At 46.1% G+C, this 21,150-nt stretch overlaps 3 protein-coding genes and 1 non-coding gene across 5 annotated transcripts; all 4 read left to right on the top strand.

The window, feature by feature from the left end:
- TRNAM-CAU lies at nt 668-753 on the top strand. The gene is given in 2 exon segments: nt 668-705; nt 718-753. It is a non-coding gene; the product is annotated as a tRNA-Met (tRNA).
- On the top strand, nt 1,233-3,142 carry LOC8077117 (metacaspase-1). The gene is made up of 3 exons (XM_002465140.2): nt 1,233-2,084; nt 2,199-2,890; nt 2,993-3,142. Exons 1-3 carry the CDS (start codon nt 1,646-1,648, stop codon nt 3,050-3,052), a joined length of 1,191 nt encoding a protein of 396 aa, XP_002465185.1. The 5' UTR covers nt 1,233-1,645; the 3' UTR covers nt 3,053-3,142.
- Nucleotides 4,915-7,501, top strand: LOC8080459 (metacaspase-1). Of its 2 annotated transcripts, XM_002465141.2 has the most exons (5): nt 4,918-5,652; nt 5,782-6,112; nt 6,229-6,352; nt 6,479-6,676; nt 6,801-7,501. In XM_002465141.2, exons 1-5 carry the CDS (start codon nt 5,178-5,180, stop codon nt 6,858-6,860), a joined length of 1,188 nt encoding a protein of 395 aa, XP_002465186.1. In that variant the 5' UTR covers nt 4,918-5,177; the 3' UTR covers nt 6,861-7,501. The 2 variants fall into 2 exon arrangements, with proteins under 2 accessions (XP_021313484.1, XP_002465186.1); XM_021457809.1 differs by lacking the exon at nt 6,801-7,501 and having other exon boundaries at nt 4,915-5,652; nt 6,186-6,352; nt 6,479-6,618.
- On the top strand, nt 15,453-17,303 carry LOC110431612 (metacaspase-1-like). The gene is made up of 4 exons (XM_021450766.1): nt 15,453-15,902; nt 16,019-16,467; nt 16,583-16,780; nt 16,927-17,303. The coding sequence occupies exons 1-4, from the start codon at nt 15,557-15,559 to the stop codon at nt 16,984-16,986; spliced, it is 1,053 nt and encodes a 350-aa protein (XP_021306441.1). The 5' UTR covers nt 15,453-15,556; the 3' UTR covers nt 16,987-17,303.

Here is a 21,150-nt window from a genome sequence, read left to right on the forward strand (position 1 = left end):
TGAAAAAATGAACACAACCAGAAAAATCCCAAACCTCTTAGCTATTGTATCAATTATTCATCATATATGAATGTGACCAAGATACTTCTCAAGTCTCAACTTTGATTCCTCATGTTTCAAATCGGATGAACGGTGGACCAAGGAACATTACACTATTTTTTTTTCTCCAAATATACACGGGTCAAACGAAGAAAAGGATTTTATTTCAAAATATACGGGCTAGTGGTGGACCTGATTGATGGCCAAATTAATCCGCGGCCCCTCTCTGTCCACATGAATCGCATTCGCAACTATGTATATTTTCGAAACAGCAGCAACAGCCTCAATTTTTGACTTATTGCAGAGTTGCAATTGATGGACTGGCGCTGCAAGTTTCAACGAGACGGCCCGGCCTAGACCACATTGGACCTGGATTATACAGTGCATTGTTGGGCTACAAATGGAGCCCAATGAAAGGAGAATTTTAAAAGAACATAACAATCTTCTTAAGAGCTTGTTCGTTAGCCCAACGGGAGGAGAGTTTTTTTTTTAAAAAAAATATAATAGTCTTCTTAAGCTTGTTCGATTAGCTTGAGTCCGTAGGGAATTGATCGCAAATCAAAATTCCATTTGTCTACCAATCCCCTCAAGTTAGAAATAATCTGTAATTCGACAGAGTACAACAAGCGGGGTGGTGGCGCAGTTGGCTAGCGCGTAGGTCTCATAGCTAAGTGAGTGATCCTGAGGTCGAGAGTTCGAGCCTCTCTCACCCCAATCTTTTTGCCTCTTTCATTCGCTTTGTACATACATCTTCAGTTTTTTCTGCATTTTCCATTCTTTTTTTTCTTGAGTTTTCCATTCTCTTTTTTTTTGTGTGTGTGCTTTCCCTCTTCTCTTTCTACATACATCTTTAGTTTTTTCTGTGCATTTTCCATTCTTTTTTCTTGAGTTTTCCATTCTATAATTTTTTTTGTGTGTATGTCCTCTCAATTGTGTTTCTTCATACAGTACATTCTTGAGTTTTCTTTGAATTTTCCATTCTGCAGCTCGACAAGCTGCTGCTTCTCCTTCTTGCCACTTATTTTTTTACTTCTATTTTCCCCTTCGCTTAAGACTTCGATATGCGCATTTCGAAACCTTTTTTTTTTGTTACAACACCATGAGCAAGAGGAATGTGAATCATATTCCCCCTCACCCACACGTCGAATAAAAGCACCATGGCAATCGAATCGAATAAAAACTAAAGCAAAGCAGAAGCAGCCATGGCACAGCATAACCGAAAGCAAGGAAGAAAACCCACCACATGGCTCAACGCAGCGTCTTCCCAACGGCAGCTACCTCATCTTCCTCGGGACTCAACCGCATATACCTTGCCAGCTATCTAGAAAAACAAACCCAACAATGGTGATGGCGGCGGCCCTCCTCCTCATCTTCCAGAACCAGAAGAATGTTCGTCAGCACCTGGCCGGTGTGAGAGGATGAGGCACCTACGCTACGCCCTACCCGTCACCTGGCACTTGGCCGCCATCCGCTGCTCGCTAGCTCGTCGTCGTCGTCGTCGTAGCTCGTAGGCTCTTCTGCTAGCTGCTCTCCGCTAGCTGTGTCTCCCACGTGCGCGTGCGCTGCGTCCGACTGACACGTCGCTCCAGGCCCAGGGCAGCATAGCATGGCGAGCGCGCGGCCGCCGCAGGCGCAGGCGCAGCGCACGATGTGGTGCGGCGGCTGCGGCGCGTACCTGTCCGTGGCGCCCGGGGCGCGCTCCGTGCGGTGCGGGCTCTGCCACACCGTCACGCGCGTCGAGCGCCGCCGCCCGCACGGCCTGCACCACGCCACCGTGGGCTTCATCAAGGGCCTCATCAACGCCTTCACGTCGCCGCAGCCGGCGTCGGGGTCGCCGCGGGCGGCGCTCCAGGAGCAGGTGCCGGCTGCGAGGAGTGCGAGCTTCCCGCGCGTCCGCGGCTGCAAGAAGCGCGCGCTCCTGGTGGGGATCAGCTACGCCGCCACCAAGTACGAGCTCCGGGGCGCCGTCAACGACGTCAACTGCATGAGCTACCTCCTCCGCGAGCGCTTCGGCTTCCCGGCCGACTGCATCCTCGTGCTCACACGTAAATAATCGCCATTCTTGTCGTCGTCGTCGTCGTCGTCGTCTCATCTTTAATTTCCTCCAGTTTTTCTAATTTGCTTGCCGTCTCCATCATCTTTTTCTGATCGGCATGCAGAGGAGGACAAGGACGCTGCACGGGTGCCGACGCGAGCGAACCTGATGCGCGCGCTGCGGTGGCTGGTGGACGGCACCAGCGCCGGGGACTCGCTGGTGTTCCACTTCTCGGGCCACGGCGTGCAGAAGCTGGACAGGGACGGCGACGAGGCGGACGGGTACGACGAGGCGCTGTGCCCGGTGGACTTCGAGGACCCGCGCGGCGGCGGCGGGGTGATCCTGGACGACGAGATCAACGCCACCATCGTGCGGCCGCTGGGGAAAGGCGTGAAGCTGCACGCCATCGTGGACACCTGCCACAGCGGCACCATCCTCGACCTCCCCTACCTCTGCCGCCTGTCGAGGACCGGGTACTGGCAGTGGGAGAACCAGCAGACGACCCGGCTCTCCTCCTCCTCCGGCGGCGGCGGCGAGACCGCCACCAGCAAGTGCACCAGCGGCGGACTCGCCATCTCCATCAGCGGCTGCGGCGACAGCCAGACGTCGCAGGACACCACGGCCTTCTCCGGGTCCGCTTCCACGGGCGCCATGACGTACAGCTTCATCAAGGCGGTGGAGTCGGAGCCGGGCACCACCTACGGCCGCCTGCTGACGGCGATGAGGGCCACCATCCGCGACAACGGCGGGGAGTTCGGCATACCGGGCCCCATCGGCACCTTCTTCCGCCGGGTCATCACATTCAGCTGCGCGCAGGTAGAAACGAAATCTCCGTGCATCATATCATATTGCTGCTCGATCTCGATCTGGTGCCTGCTTGATCTTGATCGTACATTGGATTGGATTCTGGTTTCGCAGGAGCCCCAGCTGTGCGCTTCAGAAACGTTCGACATCTACAGGAAACCCTTTCTATTGTGACTCCTTTCCTTCATACAGTATTTATGAGATTAGCTCTGCACGGTATATATACATACGAACACGGTGTGTTCTTTTGTCTCCTTTATACTACAGCACAGTGTATATATATATATATATATATATATATATATATATATATATATATACTTGCAAGTGATGTGCTCTGTAAACCAGCAGCGTGAAGGAGGTAGAAGGCGTGCAGGATTTTGATCTCTTTGAGTACAAACTCTACATATATAGTGGAAATTGGAACTGAGATGTTGGCAACGCCATGTTGGGAACTTAGTTATATGCTCACACACAGTGAGATAGAGGTGGTTCACTGAACAAGAGGCCGTAATCGGCATTCTTTTGACTGAAATTTTGTTGATAAAAAAATGATGATACATGCTGATTCATAAGTGTTGTTGAGAGATCGTCCTATTGATCAGTACTGCTACTGCATACACACAAAGCAAATGTAAACACAGATAAATATGAGGAACATGGAGCTCTTTATTTCTTCTTCTCAATGTGTAAAACACAATACATCAAATTGGTTTACCGGGCTCCCCCCTGCACATTTTTAGCCCAGGGGAGGCAGCCAGTGAGAAGTTTGATCAAAATTTACAACACAAATTTTTTGAGCCTAGTTAGTCCATGATTGGACAATAATTACCACAAACAAACGAAAGTGCTACAGTGTCGCAAAAAAATTTCGGGAAGGAACTAAACAAGGCCTTAGTGTGCGGGGCCACTGGATTTAAATTTGGTTGTGATTTAGGCCTTGTTTAGTTCATCCCAAAAACCAAAAACTTTTTAAGATTCTCTGTCACATCGAATTTTGCGACCATAGTTATTAGGACCGGACCGGACATCGAACTGGTGAGGTCATCGGTTCACTCGTTCATTGGTCCAACCGTTAAGAACCGATTGAACCGCCGGTCTGATTGTTTTGAACCAGATAAATTGAACCGGCTACAAATATATCAAACCACTGCAATATAATGTTATATAATAGGTAATTAGCATCATATTTCCCTAAAAAAGGTAATTACCACTATATGATTGATCATATATACAAATAAGCTAATAAAGAACACAATTGATAACCATCTTTGAAACAAGATAGATCTTAATTTAACAAAGTCAACCCAAAAAAAACTAACAAGTTCAACAAAAAAAATTTAAATAGTAATTCAAATATTAAATGTTGGAGAATAATCTCAAATGTCGTGATAAAGTGTACCATTGTGAAGAGCTTGTCAAGATAATTAAAATAGATGTATTATTTATGTATTTTGCAGCTCAAATGAAAAAGATATTAAATTTTGAAATCAATAAAAAAACGTCCAAAGTCAACAACAAATGGAGTACGGAGCCTCACAGCCTCACAGCCTGCACACATCACGCTCAAACACGCGCAGACACCAGGCGGCAGTATCAGACACCCTCTAATGCAATAGCAAACCTGAAATTTGTGCATATCAGGAATGTTTCAGCAAAGGACGGAGCTGCAAAGATGCCAGCGGCACCATGCAAAGGTTTCGTGATTTACATGAAAACTGGCCTGACAAGTTTGGGAACCGTCCTGGCCAGTTTGGCACAGAGAAACTGGCCTGACCGGTTTAGGCAAATATTTTCTAATACCTCCATGTTGCCACGAGCTTATTAGCATTGTCCAATTTCCATATTGGCACATTTTTGGACGTCAACAAACTTTTCAAAATTATTCGTCATATAGTATTAAATATAGATAAAAATAAAAACTAATTACACAGTTTACATATAAATCACGAAATAAATCTTTTGAGCCCTAGTTAGTTTATGATTAGATAATATTCTATATTTATTAAATAAAAAATGAAAGTGCTACAGAATCTTAAAATTTTTTAGGCCAGGAACTAAAACAAGGCCAAAGCTCGTGCAGCGCACAAAACAGTATGACACGAATCACATTCTGTGTTAACCACAGATCGAAGAAAAGCAGGTGGCAGATGACGGGCCACAATTTAATTTGTTCGGTCGTCGGAATAAAGGAAACCGTTGCGTCACTTGCAAGCTAGCCGTGCACATCTGGCGCATATGAACAACACTGTGCGTACGTGTTAAAGACGGCGACGGGCGGAAGCTTCTTGCGTTCCTCATGGGCAACACGAGGCCGCTGGGCATGGCGAGCGGGAACTGGAAGGCGGCGGCGACGTCGTGGTGCGGCCACTGCGGCATGGGCCTCGCGGCGGCGGCGCCTCAGCCCGGGCCCGGCGGCTCTAGCGTCCGGTGCGCGTTCTGCCACGGGGTGACGCGTATCGAGCATCACCAGCACCAGCGCGGCGGCGGCCGCGTGGGCGAGAGCGCCACGACGACGACGAGGACGCTCGCGGCGGAAGCCTCGCTGCCGCGGCCGCCGCCGCCGCCGGTCTCCGCGGGGCTCCTCGAGATCCCGGCGAGCTACCCCAGGAGGGTGAGCGGAGGCGGCGGGAGCAAGCGGGCGCTCCTGGTCGGGGTCAGCTACACGGGCACCAAGCATGAGCTCCGGGGCACCGTCAACGACGTCAAGGAGATGAGGAGCCTCCTCTGCGACAGGTTCGGGTTCCCGAGCGCCTGCATCCTGGAACTCACCGGTAAATTAATCGATTAAACCAAATGCACTTGCTTTGATTGGAATTGGATCGTCGTCGTTCATCAAGAACCAGAACCATTAATTCGAGAGGTAGCTAGCGAAGACTGATCGACTGATTTTCCGGCGACAGAGAAGGAGAGTGACCTCACGAGGGTGCCGACGAGGGAGAACCTGCTGCGGGCGATGCGGTGGCTGGTGGACGGCGCCAGCGCCGGGGACTCGCTGGTGTTCCACTTCTCCGGCCACGGCGTGCAGAAGCTGGACATGAACGACGACGAGGTGGACGGGTACAACGAGGCGCTGTGCCCCATGGACTTCGAGCGGAGCGGCAAGATCCTGGACGACGAGATCAACGCCACCATCGTGCGGCCGCTGGGGAAGGGCGTGAAGCTGCACGCCATCGTGGACACCTGCCACAGCGGCACCATCCTCGACCTCCCCTACCTCTGCCGCATGTCCAGGTATACCATAGCCATACCATGCATTTCAACTGTAGAGATGTTGAAAACACATGCATATCAAATTATCAATCAGACAAAATGATGGACACACATTGCTTGCCGATCTGCATTTCAAGAACTGGGTACTGGCAGTGGGAGAATCACTCCCGGCCTTCGGGCATGTTGGCGAAGCGCACCAACGGAGGCCTGGCCATCTCCATCAGCGGCTGCAGCGACGACCAGAAGTCCGCCGACGCCAGCGTATGTGTGCAGCTCTCAACCCCAAAACTCCTCTTCTCTGCTCTGCTGTCGCGAAACAGCAGTTTCTGATGAGACGCATCAGGTTCAGATGAAAATGATGCACGCACGGCACCATGCATGCTGCAGGGATTTTCTGACGAGTCGTCTTCGATCGGCGCCATGACGGACAGCTTCATCAAGGCCGTGAAGGCCGAGCCGGGGACGACGTACGGGCGGCTGCTGAGCGCGATGAGGACGAGGATCCGCGACGGCCAGGGGAGCCGCCGCCTCCCCGGCAGGCTCGGCTCCTTCGTCCGCTGGATGATCCCGTCCAGCGGCGTGCAGGTACGTGATCGTCTTCTTCATCTCGACACGATCGATCGAGACGGCGTGATGGTTGTTTGACCGCCACTCCGATCTGGCCTCTCACTCACTCACTCTCGGCTGCATTGCATGTATATATGCGCAGGAGCCTCAGCTGTGCTCTTCGGAGATGTTTGACATCTACAGGAAGCCATTCCTGCTCTGATTTGGTCGTCATCTCGTCGGCTGCTAATTCGAAGTTGATCCGAAGAATGTCATTGTTGTCTGCTGTGTACCGGTGTGTCCGTGTGTAACTCTGTCAGTTCAAGCCTGTGCATATCTGGCATGATGTGAGTACATTTTACACGCGAATCAAGTCGTGCCACGCGCCAAACACCACCAGCATCTTTTGCGTACGTAGCGGTAACGCACAGAATAGGTGTCAGATACGCTAAGACTCAGGTTATTTCGACCAGTATTCTCCCATCAGTTGTAAGCCAAGAGTGTGTCCAAAGATATGCATACTTGCTACTCATACAACACTAACAAAATCTTTAGTCTTCAATAATTGATCGCTTGCTAATGCTCTCTACCACTCCAGGAACCTCTCAGATAAGTATATGCACTCGCCAAACAAAAGGTCCGCTGGTTATGTAGGTGCTAGCGGCCATCAAGCATGTCACCAAATAATAGATTGATGTCCGAACATGCAAGCTAGCTAGGTTGCCTAGCTCGTGTGTAATCGCCAAAGGCCCCTTTGCTAGGGAAGCTATGCCATAATGTAAATATTCTTGTCCTTCCTAGTACGCTATACAATGTAAAAGCTATCTCCTACTTAATACAAAAGATGTGTAAACTTTTTGCGTATCCGAGAAAAAAAATGCACTCGCCTGGACTGCGAGAGAACTCACAAATATAGAACACATATATAGGGCCATTTGCTGACGTGGTCTTTACCAAAGGAGCCCCAGGAGCCACGAAATAGAGGATTCACCTTTGCAGTTCATCATTGTCCAAAAACAGCTTTTTGGAGGAGCTTGACTTGAGGAATTGTGAACCCGGATCTTGTTGCCGTCGCGCCAAAGGCGGCGAGCCCATGGCCGGCCAACTGCCACTGGGGCGAGGGCCGTCAACGAGCAACGGCAGCATGCGCGTGAGCGGGGCCATTAACGAGCGATTGCATGTGCACTGGGGAGCAGGGGCAAGTTGATTAAAGTGAGAAATTCTATCTTATATCCTAGGCCTTGTTTAGATGTGAAAACTTTTTGGATTTCGCTACTGTAGCACTTTTGTTTGTTTGTGACAAATACTATCCAATCATGGACTAATTAGGATCAAAAGATTCGTCTCCTGATTTACAGTTAAACTGTGTAATTAGTTTTTGTTTTCGTCTATATTTAATACTTCATGTATGTGCCGCAAAATTTAATGTGTCGAGGAATCTTGATTTTTTTTTGTTTTTAGGGTGAACTAAACAAGGCCCTATATAGTTTGGCAAGTTCGACGATTGAACAGGGGGTAAGTTGATTTTTTTTAGGACATGTATAATCCCCTATAAAACCTAGTCTCACCTAGATTATGGGATTATGCCGATCAAAAATTTTAATTATAACAATCCATCAGATAATCAATCTTGTTTAGATCAAAATTTGATTTTATAATTTGACTATGATAATTAGATGGTTATTCAAATAAGTCCTAACTACGGAAGAAATTTAAAACTTCAGAGGCGTATCAACGGCCATACAAAGTTGGACGTGATTGGTTGGTTGTTTTCAGCCCAGCCAAGCCCTCTATGCACGTTTGGTTGAAGGCAGGGATAGATCCAGCACCACTGGGGTCTAGCTACAGCTACTCGGATCATGGATCTCCTCCTAAGCCTCACCTATTAATTTGTACCTATTCAAACTCAGAAGGAGAGGCTAGGGGATGAAATATTATGAGATAAGTTCCTCTTAGCTTATTTTCCTAGATACGACAAGGATGTAGCGAGCCTGGGCGATGAGATGCAAAACGGTCGTGCAAGTCTGGTTGTTGGGAAATGAATTTGAATTGAAAAAGGTCTACTTCACCCCCTAACAATGGGGGTGGACTACTTAACCGCCACCACTAATTAACGAACCTTCACTCGTACCTAGATCAGTGAACAATCCGACAACTACAAGTTTTCCTTTTTTGGCAATAAATTCATTCCCACCTGTTTCCTTTTTGGATAACCTGATCTGTATGGACTCTTTTTTTTTTAAGAACGAGACGTACACACTTCTCTTTCTCTTTTTGCGCACTCTGACACGCGCAATGTTATATTTTTATTCTAAAAACATTTAACATTTTATTTTAACATTCATTTGTAACATTTTCTTTCTTTTTAAAAAGTGTGCGCACATAACTTACACTAACTAAGTTAAACAACATAACTTTAAGGAATAAGTTAAGCATACTAAGTTATACAACATTACTTTTTCTTTTCCGCTGCGCACATAACTTACACTAAGTTACACAACATAACTTTAAGGAATAAGTTAAACATACTAAGTTATACAACATTACTTTTTATTTTCTGTAAATTTGAACTTGCACCTAACTTAAATTTTGAGAACACACAAAGCAACAAACTAAGTTATAACTTATACTAAAGTTATATAAAAAATTATCAAACATAGCTTATGTACATAAGTTATTCAATATAACTTGTGTAAGTTATAAGTTGTATAAGTTAATATACATAAATTGGTACCAGTAGAAATTTTTTTTGTTAAACTATATGCAAGTGAGGTCTAGTTTTATTCATTTCATCGCGTAGAACACATCCGTATAGACGTAATGCAAAACAAATATATGATTTAGAAATTATAGTATTTTAAAATAAATATTTTATTCTTTAATAACAACAACGACATGGGAAGCGTGCGGGGAGAGCTGGAGAGGAGTGGTTCACAGGTGCAGGCACCGATCGTTCACTGCAGTGTCAAGCACGTGGGGACTAGGACCACGTTGGACTAGATCGGATCGTTCACGGGATTTAAAATGAGTGAACGTCCGTTGAAATGAAATTTTGCTACTTAACCCCCCTCAACTTTGAAACTAAACGTTTTACCTTATAAACTTTCCAAAAACCATTCAAATAACCCCCTCAGTCGGGTTTCGACGGTGGTTTTACTATAGTGATCGTGATTTTGTTTTTTTACATATTTCAGTTGAATCTTTGAAAAATCATAGCAAATCACAAAAAAATCATAAAATAGAAAATCTATTTTTATTGAACTCCACGTGAGTAGATCTACACAATAAATATATAATATGACATGGTTTAGTATAAAAATTTTACTGTAGATTTTGATTTATTATTTTCTGTAATTAGTTAAAAGAATTCATAACTGCAGTTTCTATATTTCAATTTAATTTTTTTTATTGTGGCCTCATGTTGTTTCTATATTCCAATTATGGTATTTTCTTTTTCTGATCTGATCGCAAGACAGGCTCTACGGCCTAGTACTTGTCTTACATTCTTGGGAGCCCAATAGCAGTCCATAAAGAAGTGGTCGGGTCGACACTCGACAGTAGACGACGACTCCGGCCCGTGCGGTGCGGAGGTCAGACGGGAAAGATTTCCTTTCACCCAGCCGGCAGCGCGCGGGAGGGTTTGCATTGCAACTGAGGCTTTGTTTAGTTCCACCCAAAATTCAAATTTTTTTCAATATTCTCCGCATCAAATTTTATGACACATGTATGAAACATTAAATATAAATAAAACAAGTAATTAATTACATAGTTTATCTGTAATTTGCGAGACAAATCTTTTGAGCCAAATTAGTCTATGATTGGACAATATTTACCACATAAAAACGAAAGTGCTACAGTAGCAAAATCTAAAAAGATTTCGAAACTAAACAAGGCCACGGCCTAGCCGGTGCACTTCTCTAGTTTCCCCGCGCCACCCCATGCAGCGTTTATGGATTGAGGTCCGGAATGAAAAACTCCGCGTTGCCCCAGGCGGCGCTATCCCATTCCCATGCGGGAGGGGAGATGCCGTCCGGGGTGGGTGCGTCGGCACGCTTGCACTCTGACCCTGTCATCATAGATGACGACATCAGGTAGTTGAGTCTGTTTGCTTGTTTGAAAAATTATATCTAAAAGTATTGTTCGCTGATTTATTATGATAGAAAAATGATTAACAGATTCGTCATCTAATCTCGAGCCGACAGGACAGATGAGCGACATGTAACAGCAGGCTATTTTCCTTGAGTTAAATACACTAGCAGTCGTTTAACTTGTGCGCTTGTGCCACCCACTTAGAGCATCTCCAAGGGCTTTGCAAACAAACTTTGCATTGCCCTATTTGCAAAAAAGAGTAGAAAATACCCCTCCAATGGTTTTGCAAATAAGGTTTGCAATTTGGTTAACTTTGCAAATAGAGGTTTTAGGCTTTGCATATATGCAAACCTTTCCACCAATTTACATCTACCATTTCGGCCTTCCACGTCCGACTCCGTCCCCCCGCCCCCCACCCCGCGCGATTTCTCTACGCGCGTCCGCCCTCCCTACCGGGCGCGCCCGCCCTCTAGCTGCCGCGCGTACCCGCCGTCCCTCCAGGTGGACGGAGCCGAACTGACGCGAACGACGACGGCGACGAACGACGAACGCGGCCTGGGCTAGGCGGCGACTGGCGCGAAGACCTAGGCTGGGCGGCGACTGGCACGCACGACGTACGTCAAAATGGCGTGAAGGAAAAAAAACGCGCGGGCGCGATCAGTGAAAAAATTCAGGGGTGGGGTCCACACTTTGGGTTTGCCAAATCTAAATGCAAAGTCCCTTGGAGTTGGACTATTTTTAGACTTTGTAAATGAGTTTGGGACTTTGCAAACAACACCAAATGCAAAATTTATTTGCAAAGTCCCTTGGAGATGCTCTTAGGTCCATAAACTTGCAAACTCGAAATCTGCCTCCCTAAACTTGTTTAGTCGTGCCCCGAAAGCCATATCTCTTTATATAGTTGCTGACTAAGACAAAATTTTATAGACAACACCATAGCATAGTTATTTTCTCGGTTGTGCATCCCGTATTCGCCCACCTGCACCTACAACCCCTCCGGTAAAGCCGAGATGGACCGGTGCGCATTCAATTCGCAGGTGTCGTCCATCTCGACGATGCCCGAGACCTCTCGGTGGCGGGCAACGTCGTCGGAGAAGAGCACCTCTAGTCTCGGCTACACATCGAGTGAGGAGTCCGCACCATCGATAGGCCATCGCCCCATGTCGTTTTGCTAGGCCTCACTGTCTTGACTACCAAGACATCTCCTCTTTCACTAACAACCATGACACCATGATCCACATGGCCACGATCTCGCCAAGCACCATCCTTGTCACGTCAAGAGACGTGGCAGGCTGGTATGTAGGTGCGGCAAGGGCGCAACGGTCCAGCTTTTGATGGTAGACAAGTCCTCTTTTTAACCGTCAATATAGCATAAGAAAGGACTAAAGCAAGTATATTATCTACTTATAGAGGTCACTAACAGAATTCCATGAGTTTTTGTGATTATCTATTTCTGCAAGGGGTTATCGGAATAAGAATAAAAGGAGGTCCACATGTCTTACATAGAGAGAATATCACCAACTCCAACTCAGGAGTAATCTAGAAGGTTCTAGGAGGCTCCAGACCAAACGGGAGCCAGAACCGGCTCGGTGGCCGGGCGGCCGCCCGAGGGTTAGGGGAGCCCGTCCGAAGATCTCCACCAATCAAAGCCAACCTCGTGGATCTTGTCTCCATCGACTTTGAGGAGTAATCTTGAGTGTATGTTTAAGTCGGTTTGATCCAAGGGTTGTGGTGCTTCCTAGGAGGCTATAAATACAACCCTGACCCCCTAGAGGCATCTCCTTCATTAGCTACATCTAGATCAGAAACTAGGGTTTCATCAAGTAGAGAAGTAGAGGTCCCTCTAGATCTTCTAGTTCTAGTTCTTCTAGTTTTAGTTATAGTTCATCTAGTTGTAAACTAGAAGAGGGAGAGAGAAGAGGAGAGAGCCGAGGAGGAGCCGGGTCTATCGGATCTCCCTCAACATTGTATATTTAGAGCAGCCCAGTTCGTCTTTGGCTAATCTCAAGGTACTTCAATTCTATAATTTCTGAGTTTTTATTTAATCCCCATATTTACCTTCAAGTTATTTATTAGAGTCTCACTTGCATCAAGTGCTCTAGTTCTTAGCGGCGCTAGAGTAGTAATTAATAGGTTAAGTGTGGTGCTTAGTCTTTCAATTACCTAAAATTGCACCCAACCCAGCGTATTGTTGTTGTAGCCTCAGGATCGTGACAGTTTTGAAAGCCGACGTATTCCACCATGTTTGGATTGGTGTTGTAGGACCGTAGTTAGAGCTTCCTAGCCCCTATCTCATCTCTTTCTGTGGTTAGTATTCAAATGTCCCAAGATAAGTAACCTTAGAGTAAATCCTGATTCCTAGATCAACCTATATAACTCTTAGGAAGATTCCTTTCAACCCTACAAAAATTATATATAGTTATCCTTGGGCGATCTAAATCTCAACCAGTACACTTCACGTTCCCCGTGGAAAATCGATACCTTAGAATACTCGGTATCTGTGTACTTGCGGATTTTTCTATGTGCGTTTAAAATACCCAACACCAGCCTTGAAGCAATGCGTGGACGCCGGCGTTGGTGGAGAAGGAGTGCCGGAGGTAGTAAGATACTACAGATGGTAGTTTTGTAAAATTTTATCCTAATCAACGTCCTCTAAAGGAGTATGGACCTTTGGTGCATGACTAAACAAGTTCAGAGAGATAAATTTCAAGTTTGTATTCTTCTGGCTTTGGCCACCGTAGCCCCCGTACCCCACATTAGAGGGAGGAAGCAGCTGCACCTGCTGACCTGCATCGCAATTATTTGGCCGGCCGGCCGGCCGGATGGACGCATTCGGTTCGCCGGGCAACTTGGATGGCTAGAGCGGTTGGAGATAGACAGATAGATAGGATAGATGCCGATGCTTCAGGAGCCATGCATACTTAGGCGTAGTTGTCGCAGGTGGCCGGCCGGCCGCCGCCCGGTGTAGCTAGATGCCCAGATGGGATGCCGGCGGAACCGTCAACAAAGCTGGAACGGGAATCAGTTAGACACACTGCACCACACGGTATCACCCACCGATTCCCTTCTATCTTTCCATTCCATCTCACTCTGACTCGATCGATCAGTCTCTTGCGTTTTGCTTTCCCCTCAACGCATATATTTGGTGCCTCAGCAACGCACGGCTCTTATCTAGATGATGAGGAAGAATATGAATCCCCACTACATATCTATGAAGAATCGCCGCCGGCCGGTTCAATATTCTCATGGTCATTGTTGCTGTATTCCACACGAGCCAGCCTTGATCATGTAATCATATATATATTCATCCATTCATAGATATATGCATGCCTGCTAAATTCAAGCTAAGATTGCAACGGATAAGGCGAGAGAACTAAGAAAAATTTGTTTTTTTACTGCAAAGTTGGAGCGCGTTTCAGTATTTGTGACGGCCACGGATCGCCTGACGATCGAGAAGATCGATCGAGAACTCCTCGCAGGTCCCCCCACCGCCGTCACGAATTTGTCCTCCCGGTGTTTTTTCCCCTTCTTTCCCATCGACGTCGAATCTTTCTCCAGTGACTGAATGGCTAACGCAAAAGAACACATGACAAGGCTCTAAACGTTACTCATACTTTACAAGTTCAGATAAAACACAGTCAATATATATTTCATATAGACTTATTTACTAGTCTACTTGTCATGTCAGATAGAGTAAACAATCAACCCACACTATATATGCTCAATATATCCACCCTTATCACAAATCTAATTATATAAGTGATAAGGACACTCTAACTAATCAGTCAGCATTGAGTGTAAAGTGTAAACCATCAAGTAATAGCATGCATGCGCATCCACAAAAATGGTGAATGCACGAGTCTGTTGCAAAGTTACACCTCTCAACGCCAGTGATAAAACAAGGATCGCTTACACAGAGTCGTGCCAAGAAGCTATAACACATGACTTCACTCCTCATTGAAACTAACTTTAATGTAACCGAAAACAATAATTATATTATACTCTCCCTAATTAATATGCACTATTGTTGCTCAGGTTTGCATATGAGGAGTTCGATGAGAATGGTTATGCTATGCTGAACATGAGGAAGATTATATGGACGAGACGACATCAACCATATTGCAAGTGGAGGAAATGCTCCGAACACAGTTTTTCAGTCCATACATGCTGGGCATTTGTTATCTGGACCGTCCACATGTATCGAGATATATGTCATCCAAAACAGTAGTGTTTCACGTTAGATAGTGTGCACAACATGAATTTCAAAGCACTCTTGGACGATGCAGATAACACGTACTAAGTATGTACATGCTATGATATATCACAACTTACGCAGCAAGAGCTGCAACTTCATGTAATAGGTTGTGCAGCAACCTGTAAAATTTTGGACGGCATGATATAGATATGGTTGGGAATTTTATCAAGTCTACTTCCAACCAAACAAATGGTGCATCATTTGAACTTTCCAATAAGAAGCAATAACCATTTTAGTGGAGACAACCAGCTGAAACTGAAACAACCATGCCACATTTTGTCACTTTTTTTTGCGATATACATATTCAGCTTAGAAAATAAATAGAAAAATGTTCTCACAAGACAATATATGCTCATATCCACTAAAATGTTCTTCTTCCCCTTTCAAAGGTCGCTTGCACCAAAATGAAATCCCTGGCATTGGTATCTGGTAGCAGTAGTCATACGGTCATTTCCCTATAAAATGGGGACGGGACGAGGTTGATCATAGAAGCAGCCAGCCAAGAAGCAACCTACTAAGCAAACGCAAGGCAGGTGCCCCAGCTCGCTCCGGGCTTAGTTAGCAGCCAGGCAGCCATGAACTTCGGCGGAAATGGCAACGCGACGACGATCCGGTGCAAGTACTGCAGCGCGTGCCTGACCGTGATCCCCGGCGAGCGCGCCATCCAGTGCGCGCAATGCAACTGCGTGACGCGCATCCGGCGCGGCGACCGCATCCCGCCGGCGCGGCCGCCGGCGCACGTGCCGCCGGCGTTCCAGCGCGCCCGCGGCAAGAAGCGCGCCGTCCTGATCGGCATCACCTACGCCGGCATGCGCCGCGGGTGCGGCGAGCTCAGGGGGCCCATCAACGACGTCAAGTGCATGAGGAACCTCCTCTGCCAGCGCTTCGGCTTCCCCAGCGAGTGCATCATCATGCTCACCGGTAAGCATGATATAGTTGGCACGAATTGATTTGATGAGCAGCTGTGTCACTGTGAGTCAGTGATATATCTACCTGATGATGATCATGGTATTGCTGCATATGCATATGGCATGCAGATGACCAGAGGGATCCGTTCAGGCTGCCGACCAAGGAGAACATCCGGATGGCGATGCACTGGCTGGTGCAGGGCTGCAGCTACGGCGACTCCCTGGTGTTCCACTTCTCCGGGCTGGGCGCGCAGGTGGCCGACGACGACGGCGACGAGGCGGACGGGTACGACGAGGCCATCTGCCCGCTGGACGCGTTCCAGAGGGGCCCCATCCTGGACGACGAGATCAACGAGGCCATCGTGCGCCCGCTGGTGCACGGCGTCAGGCTGCACGCCGTGGTGGACGCCTGCTACAGCGCCACGGTGCTGGACCTCCCCTACGTGTGCCACATGTCCAGGAACGGGTTCTGGCAGTGGGAGGACGAGAGCCCCCCGTCGGGCGCCTGGAAGGGCACCAGCGGCGGCCACGCCGTGCTCATCAGCGGCTACAGCGAGGGCAAAAGCAACTTCGCCATGGTCAGTCAGGGATCGAATTAGTCTGAATTTCTTCTTGTTCGGCCATTGATCTCTGGCTTACATTGCATATATATATGTGTGGTGCTTGGACGACGACGACGACGACGACGTGCAGATGCCGGATGCGTACGCGTCGGTGGGGGCAATGACGCACAGCTTCATCCGGGCGCTGGAGTGCGAGCCGCGCGGGGTCACCTACGGCCGCCTGCTGACCTCCATGAGAGCCATCATGAAGAACCGCGGCGGGGGACACGATCTGCAGGGCCCCATCGGAGCACCCATCCACACGGTGGCCAACTTCAGCGGCGTGCAGGTGCGTGATGAGATTCTGATCGATATCGTGGCAGATTCCCTGTCTGTGTGTGTGTGTCGTCTGGCAACAAATTAAACAGCCTCCGCTGTGCCACTGCCCTGACCAAACTCATCTTTTGTGTGTGCATGGTTGATTTGATTTCGCAGGAGCCGAACCTGTCCTCGTCGGAGATGTTTGACATACACCGCAAGCCGTTCGTCCTGTAAAACACCACACACCAGGACCGCTTGTACGCACAAATCACTATTACTGCTGCAGTTCAACAAGAACACTTAATGATCGCCGTATCAGAATAATCAGTTATCCATCGGGTTGAGCTATGATGCTTCCTAGGGTAAACCAAGTGTAATAATCAGTTATCCTCCCTTAGACTTCTAGTGAACCTCAGTGTAATAATTAAGTCTGTCGTTCATGGTCCTCTTATATACGTATATATGTAAACCAAGTGTAATATACATGCGGCTTCAGCATGCAGTTTCAGTGATCAAAATGCAGTTTATGCGGCTTCAGCATGCAGTTTATATATCCAGGTGTGAGTTTGTGGTGGAACTGAAGCTTTTCTAGATAGTAGAAAGAACTTTAGGCTTCATCCTCTAGGACTAGCAAGAGGAATCAGACCAACCTGTTAAATCCAACGCGCCACAGCGACCAGATTGAATTTACAGAACAAATAAAGCCAACTCATAACTCAATTTTTGTAATATAAAAGGTTATTGAAGGACGCGACGCGCGACCAAATGCATAGACGCATTCTCGAGCTTGTGGCATTCCCAATACGAACTACTACTTTTTGTGCCTCACTAAGGACCGAATGGCCAAAAAGAGAGGGTGAACTAGTAGTCTCTAAAAGTTTAAGTAGCAATCTTAGCCTACGCAAACTCTAGGCCTATTACACCTTTTCTAGTTTTTTTTCCTAAAAAAACAGTCTAATGGATCCTTAGGCACAATAAATATTAAGACTAAGACGAAATACTCGTAACTCGCTAGCTCGCTCGTTAAGAGCTCGGCTCGAGCTCGACTCGTTTTATAATGAGCCAAAGAGAAAGGTGCGTTGAGAAATGATAATGTAAGTATATTAGGAAAATACAGATATATTAGGAAAAGAAAATTGTGTATTCGGAGAAGAGAAAGGTGCGTTGAAAAATGATAATGTAAGTATTTTGGGAGAAAAATTTAAATTCTATAAGCAGAGGCAATGATATAGTCTTCAAAGTCTAATTTTAACTCATTGTTTTTATAAAAATATTTATCAAAATATGGTATATGTATATTTTTATGAAAGTATTTTTTAAGATAAAATTTATTCATATGGTTTTTATATTTCCAAACTCAACAACTTAAAAGTTACTCATGATTTATATTCTCAATGTTTAACTCAAACTTTATCTAAAACGACTTTTTTTTATAGTTACTTGAGTTAGGTGCTGATGATAGCCAATATAATTGTCAGCTAGCGGTCGTCGTGACAGTGGCAGGTTACTTCAGGCTTTGTCGTTGCACTTTAGCAGCCTGTGTTCTGGCTCTACCCCCTGAAAGTCCCTAGTATGCACTGGCGGAGCCACCGCCCGGCCACTCTGGGCGGCCGGCCGGGGCTCCTCGCCAAAATGCAAAAGAAATCTTCTTTATATTTATATAGAATTATGTGATTTTATAGTTAAATATTTTTGCTTAATGAGAATTATCCGGGCTCCTCAAATCTTCTGGCTTCGCCACTGCTAGTAGTATGTGGTGTGTGGGTCTACCACCTGATCGATCTGAAGCCTCAAGGTCGTTGATCGAGTTTGTATCCATGCTTAATTTGTTTCGGTAACGTAGTTGTTGGTTCATAATTAATAACACATAAGAATTCCTCTGTTCTTTCTACTACTGCAATTTGTTTGGAGTGATTCTCTTCATACAAGGAAGGACATATATCGGCAGTAAAGAGTTTTCACATTCATCTTATTTCTCCCGATGAGAGTGCGTAATAAGACATTGGAAGCAGCAATTCTAGCAAGGACTTTGATTATCAGCTCGCTCTCCCATCTGCCACAGTGCGTGTTTGCTTTGAGAGGCAAATCTTGGAACCACACTGGGCAAACTACTCCGGTACTCCTGCTTCGAGTAGTCAATTACACTACCGGCCGGTGAATACATGGAGCCAGCTTTCCTGCTTTGTGCACTGATATGGTACGACACCGCCGATTTATGCTCTTTTATGAAACCTGAATGCGGCGAATTCGTTCCATTGTGGGGGAAAATGGAAATATATTGTGGAGAAAATGGCTCATCATGCTAGTTTCGGCTCTCTCTCTCTCCACAAGCCTAGGCCAGTTTTGGTAACCGTCCTGGGCCGTTTTTAAACTGGACTAGGCCAGTTTTGGTACCGTCCTGGGCCGTTTTTATGATAGTCCGAGTCCCAAATCTCATCTCCTTAATACGATTCGTACACCAAAAGAAGGTCAGCCAACGTGGCCACGTCATCGGTATTTCTCGGCCGTCGGATCAGGCTCACGAACGGGCCAGATCATGCTCTCCTCGGTTGTTTTGCAAAAACACCCTCGAAATTCAGTGGAATCAAGCCGCAGTCCATGCCTCCTCTCAATTGTTTTAGAAACAGAACCTCAAACTTTATCGAAATCAACCCACAATTCAGGCCTTATAAATGGGCCGGCCTGACTCCCGTTCAGGCATACATCGTGGATCTGGGCCTTACTAGGCCGAAATTGGCTTGAAGACGTCTTCCTATTTTTGTTCGAATTTATTCTTTATTTAAAATGGTTGGAATTTTGTAGAGGACATAATAAAAACAAATAAAAATAAAAAAAGGCCAAACTAAGTTTGTTGAACTCTACACAACTATCACTGCACTGCAAACACATAACATCACATATTTCAATGATTTTTTTGCTATTAATGATAGCTTAACCATACCACTTATAAAATAAAAAAATTGAAGATTTTACCAGCTTTATAGGCATAAAAAAATATATAAATTTACTTTCTTCAACAAAATACAATTATGTTTATGTATTGCAAATTTCACGATTCGAGATCAAATTCTCCTCATGTCGCAATTACATTTAGCTTTCGGCTATCATGATCTTCCCTCTTTAATGAAACGACCTAGATTTTTCCAAAAAGGGAAAAATCCACAGATTCGAATTATAATGTGATAATTCAAAAATTGAACCATCTCATTATCATATATCAGCTGTTATCATAGTCATACATCGTGAGAAACAAAATTACAACACATTTACTTTACAACTCTTGGTCAACAAGCCTATTGCATCGTTTTTCTAGCGGAAACACACACGGGTCTTTATCAGAGTTGATGTAGCGCGTCAGCGGTGAAGGCTCCTCCTTCACGGGCAATCATCAGAGTCGGCATAGTTTATCAGCGGGCGTAGCCTTCATCTCCGAACCAAACTTGAGTGCAGAAACGAGACCACCTAAACCTTCTATTCTCCGTGGTTATCATCATAGACCATGTTCATAACCTGCTAAATAATTTTCAGTACGATTTGTACTGGCCACTGTCTCCCACCCTATGCTTTTGCGTAAGCTTTGTGGTAGGTGGAATGCAATAGGTATATCAAAAGGCCTATATATGTGGCTGTAGTCTTTCCTATGCAAGTTCATCAATATTTTGTAATAATAATTCATCAGGTTTTAATGCACCTCAACCACACGTCCATCCATCCATCCCATCACACACATCTCACCACACTCTCACTCTCTAGGCGGCAAGGACGACTCCCGCTCGTGCCTTGCCTCAACGGCCAACGCCGGATCCAACACAAACCCAGGGGAAGATAGAAGGGACTCCTCTCTCTAGTCAAGTGAAGCGGAAACATAGGAAAGGTCCATAGCCGAAAACGGCATATGTATCGATCGATCAACCAGAAACTCTGCAGAGGTTTGCACTAACCACAAGATCACCATCATCGGTGGTGCGCCCCACCTAGGCTGATGCCGGGCTGCCTTCCAACTAAGTACGATGCCACCCTACCACTCAGAACTGGGACCATACTGGAGTACCACCGGTACGCTGAGACTGTGAGGCGTAGTACTGTAACATCCCTGATGTTACGAACACTAAAACTGGATCATGTCATCATAAGCATTGCAAAGCATATTTGTTAAGCACATTATTATGCATCAACTTAAAATAAGTTTATTTTGGTTGATTGTGCTTAGGGAATTAAAGTGTGTTTATCTTGTGAAGAGATGCTTGTGATGGTTGTTTAATCCCTAGTTAAGGAGGGTGGTAAGGGAATAGCTAAGGGAAAAACCCTGATTTTAAAAGCCTTGTTTTGCCCCCTTTTGTGCAATTTAAAAACTAAGCAAAATTTGAAGTTGAGTTCAAAATCAAAGTTGTAGATCTT

This window comes from Sorghum bicolor, chromosome 1 (assembly GCF_000003195.3).
Source record: "Sorghum bicolor cultivar BTx623 chromosome 1, Sorghum_bicolor_NCBIv3, whole genome shotgun sequence".
Classification (NCBI taxonomy): Eukaryota; Viridiplantae; Streptophyta; class Magnoliopsida; order Poales; family Poaceae; genus Sorghum; species Sorghum bicolor.